This window comes from Athene noctua, chromosome 8 (assembly GCF_965140245.1).
Source record: "Athene noctua chromosome 8, bAthNoc1.hap1.1, whole genome shotgun sequence".
In the NCBI taxonomy this organism is placed as follows: Eukaryota; Metazoa; Chordata; class Aves; order Strigiformes; family Strigidae; genus Athene; species Athene noctua.
In genome coordinates, this window is record NC_134044.1 from 1,249,680 (window position 1) to 1,263,288 (window position 13,609).

At 50.0% G+C, this 13,609-nt stretch overlaps 1 protein-coding gene across 8 annotated transcripts; it reads left to right on the forward strand.

The window, feature by feature from the left end:
• On the forward strand, nucleotides 1–12,858 carry GAL3ST2 (galactose-3-O-sulfotransferase 2). Of its 8 annotated transcripts, none has more exons than XM_074912780.1 (5): nucleotides 5,385–6,528; nucleotides 6,691–6,876; nucleotides 10,857–10,934; nucleotides 11,349–11,628; nucleotides 11,721–12,858. In XM_074912780.1, the coding sequence occupies exons 2-5, from the start codon at nucleotides 6,854–6,856 to the stop codon at nucleotides 12,579–12,581; spliced, it is 1,242 nt and encodes a 413-aa protein (XP_074768881.1). In that variant the 5' UTR covers nucleotides 5,385–6,528; nucleotides 6,691–6,853; the 3' UTR covers nucleotides 12,582–12,858. The 8 variants fall into 8 exon arrangements, with proteins under 8 accessions (XP_074768888.1, XP_074768883.1, XP_074768881.1 ...); XM_074912785.1 differs by lacking the exon at nucleotides 6,691–6,876 and adding an exon at nucleotides 7,281–7,286; XM_074912787.1 differs by lacking the exons at nucleotides 5,385–6,528; nucleotides 6,691–6,876 and adding an exon at nucleotides 1–41 and having other exon boundaries at nucleotides 10,857–10,928.
• The last annotated feature ends 751 nt before the right edge of the window (nucleotides 12,859–13,609 follow it).

Genomic DNA, 13,609 nt, shown 5'->3' on the forward strand with positions numbered 1-13,609 from the left:
GCCTGCTCTTTCTGAAGAAACACTCAATACTAGTTTTGACGGTGCGAGTTTCCTATTTAATCTGAGCACTGAAAGCAAGCATGCAGATACTATGTGTGGATATTCCAGCTCTCTTTCCCCTTAGTTTGCTCTGATTTTTGAGTTTGCTAAGTGACACCAGCCAGAGGAGACATTTTTGCACTTGAGGTGTGCAAGTGTAACATCAGAGGCACAAAAGAACCCGTTGATGCTACACCACCATCTCCAAGTGAAAACGTTCCTCTTCCTCACTTGTTTTCATCTGATATGCTTGTCCGAAAGCGCATGGCAGCATCAGGTCACGGCCTCTGTAGTGATGCTGCCTGCAGGCTGTCCCCACGGGCATTGGTGTTGTCCCACAGCATGCAGCTACAGGTTTGCAGTCCTGGAAGGACGGGCCCGAGGAGGGTTCCCAGAGACCCAACTCCTGGGCGGTATCAACTGGGGAGGAAAAGCCAGCAGCCAGGCTGAGGAATGGACATCTTTCTGGCAGGGTCAGGCATTATTTCCTGCTTCCTTGTCTTCCAGTCTGTCCTTGACAGCAAGTCCTCGTTTGCTCTCACAGAGGGTGAGAGCCGTTACCTTAATGATTTACAGAGATACATAAAATCTATATCCCTGCCAACCAGCAAATTGTATTAGGCTGTATGCAGATGACAGTGATGTTAAAATCACCCAGAGCTTTTTCCACACTGCATGTGCAAAAGACAAAGGCAAAAGACATTTCCGGGCATACCAGTACTAATTTATTTTCCTGAGGTGCCCCCTTACCCTGGCAGGGGTGGTTCTGAGGCTCCCTGGCCAGTGGGCAGGCTGGTACCTGCATCCAGTGCCCTTCTTGAGTTAGGCCACAGAACGGTTCAGACAGACGTTACCCAAAAGCAGCTTGGAAGGCCTGGCAATAGTCAGGAAAATAAAAGAGTAGGAAAATAAAATCAGCTTGTCTGGCATTCAGGAGGATCCCTGATTGCAAAAGATGCATTAAAAAAATATGCTTACTCAAGCAGGAGGGTGAGAGAAAGAAGATGGTGGTGTAGGGAAGTATCAGAAGTCAGTGCAAAACCTAACAGAAGCTTATTTTTAAAGTAGGCTGATTTTACTCATGTTCATTCTCTGACCACTTCTGCATGCCCTCCAACAGGCATGTGTCACCTGTGCTGCATGTCCAGGGACACTTGTAGGAGGATAAGGAATGTTTGGACACACCTTTTATACCTCTTAGGAATCACTGATCATTATGGAAGGATCCTTTTGACTTAGGATCTTGCCTGATCCTCCACAAATCCCAGGCAGTGTCTCTGTTGCCTCAGTTTGAGTATTTTTTTAATTAAAGATTTTAGTAAGGCTTTTGATACTGTCCCTCACAGCATCCTTCTGGACAAGTTGTCTTGCTGTGTGCTGAGCAGGTTCATGATGTGCTAGGTGAAAAACTGACTGAAGGGCAGACCTCACAGGGTTGTGGTGAACAGGGCTACGGCTGGCTGGCGACCGGTCACCAGCAGCGTGCCTCGGGGCCCAGTCCTGGGGCCGGTGCTGTGCAGTGTTTTTATCAGTGATCTGGGTGCAGGAGTTGAACGCTCCCTTAGCAGTTTTGCTCATGATACCAACTGGGAGGTGCTGTTGACTCTGGAGGAACAAGAGGCCTTGCAGAAGGATCTAGACAGGCCGGCGCATCGGGCAATCCACAGCGTGAAATTTAACACGTCCACATGCTGGATTCTGCGCCTGGGACAGAGTAACACTGGGCACAAGGATAAAACGGGCGAGGAGCTGGAGAGCAGCCCTGCAGAGAGGGGTCTGGGGGTGCTGGTCGGCAGCAGCTCAGCAGGAGCCGGCAGCGTGCCCTGGCCCGAGAGGACAAACCCCCTCCCGGGTGGGTCCGGCACAGCGCGGCCACCGGCGGGAGAGGGGATTGTCCCGCTGGGGTCAGCGCCCGCGCGGCCTCTCCTGGAGCGCTGGGCCAGCGCTGGGCCCCACCGTTTCAGAAGGATGTGAAGGTCCTCGGGTGCACCCAGAGGAGGGCGACCGAGCTGGCGAAGGGCTGGAAGGCCTGTCCTCTGCGGAGCGGCCGAGGACTCTGGGTTTGTCTAGTCTGGGGAAAAGCAGGCTGAGGGGTGAGCTCATGGCTCTGCAGCTTCCTGAGGAGGGACGTGGAGAGCGAGGTGCTGAGCTCTTCCCCCTGGCATCCAGGGACAGGGTGTGTAGGAATGGCTCAAAGCTGCGCCAGGGGAGGTTCAGACTGGACATTAGGAAGCATTTCTTTACTGAGAGGGTGGTCAAACACTGCAACAGGCTTCCTAGAGAGGTGGTCTATGCCCCAGGCCTGTCAGTGTTTAAGAGACATTTGAACTCTGCCCTTAGTAATATACTTTAGCTTTAGGTCAGCCCTGAAGTGAGCAGGTCATCAACTGGGCTAGGTGATCATTGTACTCCCCCTCCAACTGGACTGTTCTATTCTAAGATGGGGTTTTTCGTTGGTTTGGTTTTTGTTTGGTTTTATTTTTCCTACAGTCTGTCTCTGTTTTAAGATGACAGGAGAGATTGCCGTTTACAGTTTGGTGTACAAAGCCACATTGTCCTGCTTCTGTTATCAGAGGGCAGGCCAAGCCATCTGCTAGTGAGTCATCTTCTGGTGTACCCAGTGTTCGCTAGTCACATCCGTATTTGCCAATACATGTCACTCTATTGTGTCCAGGTGAAGCAGGTGATTGGGAAAAGCCCAGGGGGTTGCCAAAGGTAAATCACATCATTAACCTGACCACCTTTTGCAACAGAATACCATTTTGTGTCGACGTGGGGAGAGCAGTGGATGTTGTTTGCCAGGATGTGAGCAAAGCATCCCACGCTCCTTCCCACAGCCTTCTCCTGGACAAGCTGGCAAGGCACAGCCTGGGTGGGGGTCTGCGAGACAGGCTGGAAACTGGCTCACCAGCTGTGCTGAGAGGGTGGTGATCAGTGGGGTTTACTCCGGTCTACTGGTTTGGGAGGCCTCACCAGACTCCATGAGACTAGGGAACATGTTTGCTTTACCCACTAGCTGTCTTCTCCATTAGCTGCTTTGCAGTGATTTCTGCTCTTCCACTGTGCAGTGAAACAGATGTTCCATCCAGAGCCTTTTTCTTGGAAGAAAATCATCTTACAGTCTTTTTTTCTTCTGTTTTTAACCAGAACACTGTCTCTACAGGGCTGCAAGCTGTTGAATTGCATTAAGGGTGATGGCTTACGCTCAGCATTGTGTTGCAACACCCTTCACAATACAGTTCTAAGGTCACAACTCTCTCAACTGGGCCACACAGATGCTTTTAACAGAAATACCTCTGTAATCTGGCAATCTCCAGTGCCAGTGTCTAGGCCCACCCTCGGGTCTCTTCCCTTCAACTCCCTCCTCTCTGGTATGGGTGCACTTCCCACCCCTCCCTTCATTTCTCAGGACTGCTCAGAGAGGAGCTGATGAAGCAGAGTGAACAATGCCATCATTACCAAAGAGAAGACAGATTGTGAAACGCAGTCAGCCTGTGCTGCTTGTGTATCAGGTGATGCAAAAATATGGAAAGTCCATGATGTTGTTAGAGAAGAAATGTACAGGATTTGCTTTCTGCCAAGTTAAGCTGATGCAGCTCGTTCTTTCCGGATCAGGCTGTTTATATTCTCTGCCTTTTTCCTGTGCCATTCTTTCTCTTTTTTTTCCCCCAAAGCACTGACCATAATCGTTTAAAATACAGGCTTTACATGTGAATGGTTCTTTTTGGGAAGCGGAACTTTCCATACTGCTTTTTTTTCAACTACATACGGAGTGCTAGGGAGGGAGTGAGGGCTGACAGACAACCTAGTGCTGTGGCCAGGGAAATTCTGGCACAGCTTTTAGCCATCATCTTTACACATGAAGATCCTTAAGCTCAATGTAAGTTTACCATTCCAGCTAAACAATAGAGCACTTACCCTGAGGGACTAGAAGGGAGGAGTTATCGGAGTGTTATTTTACAGTATCTTCTCTAGAGCTTAAACACCAGTATTATCCTTCTCTTCGATGTTCTCAATGATGCTTTCAAATATAGGTTCACTGTTTTATATAGGAGGGAGAGTCAGGGTGGGTACCTATACGTGTGTGGGGGGATTTTTGTAAAGCAGCACGGTGGTCGGAATTTCTTGTCCAAAATTCTGTTTTTTCTAGGACCGACGTAACTATTAGAATGACGTGGGTGTGGTTGCTTGATGCTTTGAGGCAATTGTTTTCTGGCACAGTGAGGAAGCATTTTACTCTTTGTACTGGTTTTGTCTGGGATAGAGTTAATTTTAATCATCGTAGCTGGTTTGAAGCTGTTTTGGATCTGTGACCCGTGTTGATAGCACAGGGATGTTGTAGCTGTTGCTGAGCAGTGCTTGCACAGCATCGAGGTCTTTTCTGCTTCTCACCCTGCCCCACCAGTTGTGCAAGGGGTTGTGCAAGAAGCTGGGAGGGGACACAGCTGGGGACAACTGACCCCAACTGACCTAAGGGATATCCCATAGCATGGGACGTGCTCAGCCACAAAAGCTGGGGAGAGAAGGAGGAAGGGGGGGTTCAGAGTTACAGCATCCGTCTTCCCAAGTCACTGTTGTGTGTGATGGAGCCTTGCTTTACCAGGATGGCTGAACACCTGCCTACAGTGGGAAGCAGTGAATGGGTTTCTTTCGCTTTGCTTGGGCGCACAGCTTTTGCTTTACCTGTTAAACTGCTTTTATCTCCACCTGCAAGTTTTTGCACTTTCACCCTTTTAATTTTTCTCCCCATCCTGCTGCTGGGGGGTGAGTGAGTGGCTGCATGGAGCCGAGCTGCCCACAAGAGCCGACCCACAACGCTCTCCCCTAAGCAAGCAGGCGTGTGAAGTGGGGCCAGTGTGGAGCTATTAATTCAGCATCCTGCCCCAGCTAACTAATTTTGCATCAGCTGCCTTACCTTCACTGCTTCCAGTCTCAGAGCAGCCCAGCCCCACATGAAGCCAAGTATTTCTGTACAGCACCGTGTTTTTCTGCGTAACCAAACCTGACAATTCATGTACAACAACCCAGGAGAGATCAATGAATCAATTGTAAAAGTGTAAAAAATGGCCTTTTGTGATTTGTGGGCTCTACCAGCTTCTGATCAAGGAATTGCACAGCTGACGTCTATAATGTAACAGGAGAAAGAAGTCTATTGAACATGACCCCCCTGCCAGCAGCAGCTGACACTGTGCCAAGAGTAACCCTAGAAATTGTTCGTTAAACAGCACATTGGCTCATGTTCTGCCAAGAAACTCAAGGAAAGCAACCCTATACCTTGCTAATCTCTAAATCTTGATGAGCACTGGAGTTGGGGCTGGCCTGAGGAAGGTGTGATTTAAAAAGAAATGCTGTCTGTTTGGACACTCTGAAGACATAGCAGTGTAGGTGAAGGATGCCAGAATGCTGAGGACTGGGCTCTCGGTGTGGCACCATGGATGGGGAGGGAAGGGGGACTATGTCAGGAGATGCGTGGGAAGTGGCACAGCCATAAAAGACCAAAAGCAACAGCTTAATCCCCTGTTCCAGGCTGGGAGATGTGGGTAAACTTTTTGTTGCCAAAATGAGGAGAGCACTGACTTCATCCCCGGCATGGGGAGCGGGGAGGTTACCCCACCTCCAGATTTGCAGGACAAATCCTGCTCTCCCGAGGCAATTTGCAGCCATCAAACCCAGTTTGTGAAGTGCTCATGTACAGCAGCCTTGGTGGAATCTCAAATTCCTGCGTTATGCAAGTTGTAATAGTTGTTACTAACACCAGAAAGTCACTTTGTGGACAAGTAGTAAAATAACACCCTTAGGGGCAGGAGCTCTCTCTACAGCAAAGTCTCTAAGCTCTTAATCTCCAGATGCAATATTTGCATTTTTACTGGGGAAGAGTTTGAAGTCTAAATGTTTTAAGGGGAGTTTCTGGTAGGTGAACACTGTTCTTGTTTTGCTGTTGTCCCTAATTTCCTGTCACCAAATGTGTCTGACAGTCCTAAACCACAGAGCAAGAAGAGGAAAGTGGCGGTGGGCAGGGAGGTGGCACAGAACGAGCTCTGTGTTGGTGTGCAGGGTGACAAAGGGGGTGATGCTGCCCTCCTCCAGTCCCCCGCCACCCTGCCTGGGTCCTGCCGTCACCCCCCACACCTCGCGGGGACAAGGGGGGTCCCCACGGAGGGGTCCCTTCTAAACCCTTACTTCCCTGCAAAACGGTTGCAAGCCTCATCTCCCAAGGCAGCTCTTTGTACCTGTGTTGATGTCATGCCATACCAGCGCTTTTCATGGCTTATTAATTAACTTCCCCCCACCCCTGGGAACACCTAGCCACTCCCTTTGTCCTCACCTGTCCCAGCCATTTATAGCAGTGAAGGGATGCTAGAAATAGACACATACGCTAAGAGCCGCAGGAGCCCAGAGACGACAGGAGTATTGGAGTCAATTTGCAAAGGAGGTATTTTCTAGCTTGCAGCAGTGAGGCAGCATGAAAAGCCCTGGGTGCGCTTCAAGGTAAGGGGAAAGGGAGGTGAATGCTATGGGTGCAGAATTAAAATGCTTGTAGAAAGGTCTGGCTCAGGTAATCCCTTTAAGTTGTTAACCTATAGAATTAGTTACAGTTCGCTCTAGGGTCGAGATTAATTTCCCCGTGAATGTTTCTTTCCTGTATTCCAGGTCTTTTAATTTGAAAGAACCTTGTTAGCTTGACACAGAGATCTGTTATTTCCGGCTTAAGCCAAATGAACAAGAAGGTTGTCTCAAGCCTTAAAGCATCCATAGTGGCATCTCCAAATGCGACCTGAGGGGTAGTTTTCCGTGTTTTCTTCCTGGCTGGGAGATGGCACGGCGCAGGTCAGAAAGGTGAGTCAAGCCTCTGGTGCCAGCCCTGCTGACAGCTCCACAGGTTTTTTGGCTTCTTAGAAGGATTTCGTGTCTTAGCAATCAGCTCCCAAGTGCTTCCTCGGAGGGCTCCCAGGCTGGTTGCGTGTCTATCGTGCTTAGGTAACTTGTGTGTGACATTCAAATTGTGGCTTTGTCTCTTGAACTTTGCTTTGCACAAGACTATAGTAAAGGGGCAAAAAAGTAAATGGTGGCTGTGATCGTGCCCTGCAACTTTCAGCTATGTCGGGCTTTGTGCATCCCAGGTGAAATGCTTCCTTGTGGGCGGAAAAAAGAAATCACTGCAGCCATGATCCTGTGTGCCGTACCCTCCACACTCCCATCGATGTGCCATGGTTATGAAATCCCTCTGCTGATGGCTGTAGCCATTTGTATAAAAGATCAGCTCTGTCTTCTGTAACACCACGTACCTGCCTGGCTCACCTTCAGCCTGCCTGTGCGAGAGAGTCAACAGTAAAATATCTTGGGCGTGCGGGACTTGTCTTTCTTGAAGGGATTAAAGGATGGGTGATGTTTTAGCCAACGTTGAATATGGTGTCTGTTGGCCCAACACATACAGATTTAGAAGTGGCTTGGTCAGAGACTCGCAGTCTTGTGGCACTAAGGGAACACTCTTCAAGAGCAGAGCTGGCTCTCACAGAGGTGTGCCGGGGCAGTGGGTGCAGAATGGGTGGTGAAACCCCGTGTGCAGGTTTGCAGGATGTGCTGAAGCCGGTGACAGCCCCTGCGAGTGCAGCTGCGGGTGGCCAAGCTCCGGAGGCTGATGGGGATGGGAATCCCTGCAGTGTCTGGGGACAAGCCTCAGCTGCATGAGTGCACTGACCAGTGCCCTGCGTACCTGAAACCCTCTCCTCTCCCCTCACCCTGCTCTATTTTCCTGCACTCCTCCCTGGGGATCACCTCGATCCCTGCCCTTGGCCCTTCACCTGAACACCTCCAGCACTCGCCTTCACTGGGCTGAGGTGCAGTGGGGTGGAGGTGGCTGCAGTCTCCTCCTTGTCCCCACTCCCCGCTCACTCCCGGAGCCGGAACCTTTCCATTCACACGTCCCCAGGCAGGGGTACAAGCACCGTGCCACAAGATACCATTGTTTGACACCCTCAGAACAAGAAGCCCATCATTTCCCTGTGGGGACTGGCGCCTCCGTGGCCTATGTGCCGAAGGAATCAGTCACTCTTGCTCCTTAAAACTGGCCATTCCAGGAAGCTGCCCTGGTTTTGGCAAGCCCAGCGTAGGCTGGGCTGCCACTGCTCATGGTGACAGCAACGACATTGCTCAGCTGCGGGTTGCTGTTGTCTTCAGGACAGTGACACGAGGAGCAGGGTGAGCTTTGCATGGCCCCTCGGGGCTCACTGGTGGCACTTTTGTGCCCATAACTTGCCCATGGGACATGTTTGGTGCTGCAATACCAGTCCCTTGTGCTGCACCAGCAACACTTTGAGGCTTCACGTGCCTAGATAATCCAGACTATTACCCCTCCCCATGTCTCCATGTGAAAAAGCCTGCTGTTGTTTGGGGCTTTCAAAGCACATCCAGACAAAACGAATCTGCTGGGAACATCCAGTTGCGCTGGAGATGGGCTTGGTGTGCTGCATGTGTTTGAAGATTTGGAGTCAGGACAGCACTATGTAATCTCTTATTAAAGTAAACGACTATTAATATATAATGGATGCCTTGAGGTGATAAGATGTAGAGGTCTACAGAGCCTGTCTTCTTGCTGCAGAAGGGACTGTTAATCCTTTTGGAGCATATTGTGATCCTGATCTGTCTTCAGGGTTGTTGAAGGTGTATGCTGATTTATTTGCCCCATAAAACATCAATCTGGGTAGCCCTTGCGGGGACACCACCCAAACAAACATGTGGACTGTTATTGCAGGCATTGAAGTCCACAGAAAAGGTGCAGAAGAAGGACATTGCCAGATGGGCTTAGGCAAGACCTCCAGGCAGGCAGGATGACATGTTTTGGAAAACCATTGCACCAACGTCGGCTTCAGTTTAAATGAAAGACCAAGAAAATAGGCAGGGGCTGCATTTGACAGATGTGAGCCTGCTCTCTGCCTGTGGGGCCATCTGCATTTCTTCTCCTGTCTCATCTCTACTTACATAGAGCGATTGAAGGGAAGGGGATTGTTTCACCCCTGTCCCCCTAACAGGCCTGGGACCAAAAAATTAAATATTGATGAAAGACTGCCACAGCAATGTCTTGAAACTCTTCACGCATGCAGAAGCTGTGCTGCGAATACCTATCAGAGGCTGGTACCAGCTGTGCCTGAGGGTCTTCCCTGGCTTTGGGAAGGGCTCTTCTGCCTGAGAATTTCCCACTTGGGCCAGGGTGCCCTTGGACAAGGAAAACATTCTTGTGCAAAGCAAAGCTTGAAGCAAAAGTGTCCGGCAGGTTTGCATGGTGAGCAAAGTCAAATGCTTTTCTGCAGTGCCATCACGATGTTGCGACATCGCCGCTTGTCTCCACTCTTCCACTGTGTTTACATTCAGTTTGTGGCTCCCTGCTCAGAGCTAGTGCAGCTGGCTACGATGGCTGTTTTCATGTGCAGCTCTCCATGTTCTGTTGGACTTTGCTCCCATCCTCTCTCCAGTGATCCATGGCTGGATCCAGGCTGTCACAGCCCAGCTTATCCCATGGCCAGTCAGTGGGAGGCTGTAGACCAGGCCAGATAAAGCTGGTGGTTGCGCTCTTGTAAGGCCAACTGGAAGGAGCAATTCAGTGTCTTTCACATGGTACAAGCTGGAGGCTATGGAAGCCACCACCCTGTGCATCAGGACCATGTGTGAGGACCCCTTGGACAGAAGGCCGGTAGAAAGGACCACCAGGTCCAGCCCACAGCAAGCCGTGTACGCCCACTGATCCTCAGACTGGGCAGGCTTGGGGCCTTCCTTCTTTGCTTGGGAGAGTGGGAACCACGAGTGTGACCATCCCATGCTGTAAATGGGACTACATCTTCTCAAAACAACTTAAAGCCCAAGCCAGATCTGCTGTGTTTTAGAAATGGCAGCTGGAAACATAGAATTCACACCAAGTTAAAAAAGGTTTTAGGATCAGAGAAGCCAGATCAAGCTTGGTGATGAAAAGTTCATTTTTTGGTGGGCATCAAGCCTTCCTCTACATGTCCCAGCTAGAAGGCTCTGACACGGTGATTAGTGCTGGGAAAGACTCATCACTCATCATTACCCAGGTAAAGCAGGGGTAGATGAAGTGCTTGGTCCAAAGGGCTGCCTCTCAGCTCAGGCAGTTTAAAGTCTGGCCAAGGCGAGAAGATCTGATGAAACGGTGAGGCTGAGCATGAGAGCTGACCTGGGAGGAGAAACTGTCACAGCAGGGAAGCAGTCCTCTTGTTTGAAAGCAGGGGGTAATTAGTCCATTACCGGTGCTGTTGGGTTATTAATCGGTTTTCTGTATTGAAAAAAATCTCAGTTACATCGAAAAAAAAATAATCAGTTTAGTGTTTCTTTGAGATCCCCATCTTCTGGAGTGATATGATTACAGCAGCTGCTCAGATTTCTTACCAGGGAAACCCTTATACCCTTACAAAGGGCTCATTTTCTAGTGAATAAACAAGAAGTTTGAGTAGTGAATAAGATCTAAAGTCACAGAAACCAAAAGAAAAGCAAAATAAAAGGCAGCAGAGCAGAGTGGGAGGCTGTTGGAAGAGTTTAGGCTCTGTCCAAAGTAGACTGTGTTTTGCCAAAGGCTGAATTTCAGAAGAGTGATAGTGAAAGTGCAATTTTTCACTGTTCTGCCTCTGAGCTGCTGATGGAGCTGGGGGAGCCAAAAGTAGCTGGCACCAATGAGACATAAAATTGCGCTCGCGGTGATAAAAATTCCCACGGGCAATATGCAAAGTTTGGCGGTTCACATTCAGGAAGGACTATCAGATAAAAATCCACTGAAACTCCTCTTTATTTCTTTCTGTCTTTGTTTCCAGGCAATGTCTCATTTTCAGCCTTTGCCTGGGACTCATCTTCCTGTCAGGATTCTTCCATATGAAGAACAAAAAGTACGTGTAAGTGAAGCAGAAACAGGGTTGAATGACTTTGTCTGCCCAGGGCAGCAAGGATCTGACCTGTGACACTTGATTTAACTCTCATGAGGTTTAGGCTAATACTGGAAGGACAGTGGCCCAAAGTTAGGTCCACATTTGAGCAGGCAAGGGATCAAATTAACCAAAGTGCAGCTCTTCAGGTCAAAATAAGCCATATGGAAAAAGAAAAGTGGATTGATCTTTGGGTAAGTGAGGACCTGGAGAAGCAGAAAACTGACATGTACATCTGAAGGATGGGGCTTGTTTGAGCTATGCCTTGCACCAGATGCAGGTGTGGTATCAGAAGGAGAACTTGCTCAGGTTTGGCTTTGCCAGTCTCAGAGGTGAGGTACAGTACTGGAGAGGCTGTTTTTCCCATCTCTTGCCTTCCTGCAGAATCTCGAAGAGCCCCAAGGAGCTGCTGATGGCTTCCATGCCTTGCCGTGCCAAGACTAATGTCATGTTCCTCAAGACTCACAAGACAGCCAGCAGCACCGTCCTGAACATCATGTTCAGGTTCGTGGAGAGGTACAACCTCACCGTCGCCCTCCCCGCTGACCAGCTAGTCCACCTGGGCTACCCAAAGACCTTCCTGGCCCACTTTGTGGAGGACTTTGAAACCATAGGACAAAACTACAACATCATGTGCAACCACCTGCGGTTCAACCCCTCGGAGGTAAGAAAGAGCCGTGGCATCTGTGGAGAAACGTGGCTGAATAAGCAGTGCCTCCAGACTAACAGCCTCTCTTCTTTCCTCCCTGCAAATAGGTGCGGAAGGTGATGGCAGAAAACACCTTCTACTTCTCCATCCTGAGGAACCCCATTCCTCTGTTGGAGTCTTCCTACATCTACTACAAGGACACTGTCCCTGCCTTCAGGATCTCCAAGAATGTGAATGTGTACCTGGCATCACCCCTGGAGTATTACTATCCAGAGAATTACAAGCAAAATATCTACGCCAGGAATATCATGTGGTTTGACTTTGGCTACGACAACAACGCAGTGGCCAACGAAAAGTACATCCAGGCAGTCTTGAAGGATATTGAAAAGAACTTCCATCTGATCTTGATAGCAGACTACTTTGATGAATCCATGATCCTCTTGAAGCACACTTTGTGCTGGGATCTGGATGATGTGATTTACTTTAAGCTCAATTCCAGAAGCCAGGACACCGTCCAGACCTTGACTCCAGAAAGCAAGGAGCGGATAAAAACGTGGTGCTCACTGGACTGGAAACTCTACCTGCACTTCAACCAGAGCTTCTGGAACAGAATTGAGGAGACCATAGGACTCACATTGTTGGAGAAGGAAGTGAATCTCCTGCGAACGAGACAGAAGGAGCTCATGGAGACCTGTCTCTTGGACCAGGAGGCAGTGGGAAAGGATTACATCAAGGACAAAGCTCTCCTGCCTTTCCAGTCAGGGTCTGCAAATATCCTTGGGTACAACCTCAGACAAGACTTAGACAACAGGACTCTGAGAACCTGCCAGAAGATGGTTATGCCAGAGCTCCAGTACACATCCTACCTTTACAGTCTTCAACACCCACACAAGAAGAGGAAGCGGTTAGGCTTGCCCTCGCTGTGGACCAGTTCCCAGGAGAAGATGCAGCTCTCAACACCCAACTAGGACATGGGGCAGCCCGCTGCGATTTCCCACCACTGTGCATCACCCTACATCTGGCACGTGACTCTTGCATATGAGGGGGACGCAGGGTGGGGACTTTCTTTGGGGCCACCCAGCTGGTGGTGGGTCCCTTTTTGGGGACCTCGAGCCAACACTGGCCGGATCCTGTGTGATCCCTCCTCCTGCTCTCAGGCAGGGGGACAGCCCACTGCTGCTGAGCACTGGGCAGGCATTCAGCTGGCTTCAACATTCCTGCCTTTTAATCATTAATCACAGGCTTAATAATTTTGTTTGCATTCGACTTTATTTAATAGCCATCATTACGTCCAGGATGGACACAGCTCACTAGAGCGGGTCCTGATTTTCGGTGTTTAGGGGGGAAAAATGGGAGGGGAGGGAAACAAGGAGGAGAGCATGACAAGGGAATGCAGAGCTTGAAGGTGTAGGAGAGATATTGGGTCTTCCATCCAGCAGCATCCGTGCTCAGCGACATCCAGCCACCATGCGATGCCAGAGCTGCTTTTCGGTTGGGAGTCCCAAGCACTGTGCCCCAAGCTGGGTGGGCTGGCTGGCATCCTTCCCCTCCTGGCACGTGAGACGTACCTCTCGTGTGTCACGAGATGCGGGGGGGCCTCTGCACCACTTGGGGCAGCTTGGCACTCTCCTGGGAGGGCCTGTTTTGTGGTTTGACCCCTCTCTCTTGGGCGAGGTCCCTGGGCATGGACGGTCCCTTGGGCTCAGCACCCCCAAAACCCTTTATCAGCAGAGGCTTCGCTGGGCATCTCCTGTGCTGTGTTGGTCAAACTCTTCAACGCTGATTAGGAGAGGGACGGAGGGAGGCATGGCCTGTGCTTGTTTAGGGCATGATCTCGTTATTGAAGGAGGTAATTAAACCTGCCTGGGACGTCTTTGCTTGTTAGCCAGCTTCCTGTTGCCGTGCTGGTGCTGAGAAGGTTCGTCAGAAGGACAGCAGCGCCAAGCCCAACGTCAGTGCGGTTAATGATTGCCCATCGCCCTGTCCCAGCCCACCT

Bases quoted from the DNA above. Each gene is read 5' to 3' on its own strand.
- GAL3ST2 (XM_074912785.1), top strand. From the start codon at position 6,503: ATGAAAAGCCCTGGGTGCGCTTCAAG. The intron at 10,935-11,348 runs GTAAGTGAAGCA...GCCTTCCTGCAG, and splicing joins ATGAAGAACAAAAAGTACGT to AATCTCGAAGAGCCCCAAGG. The intron at 11,629-11,720 runs GTAAGAAAGAGC...CCCTGCAAATAG, and splicing joins TGCGGTTCAACCCCTCGGAG to GTGCGGAAGGTGATGGCAGA.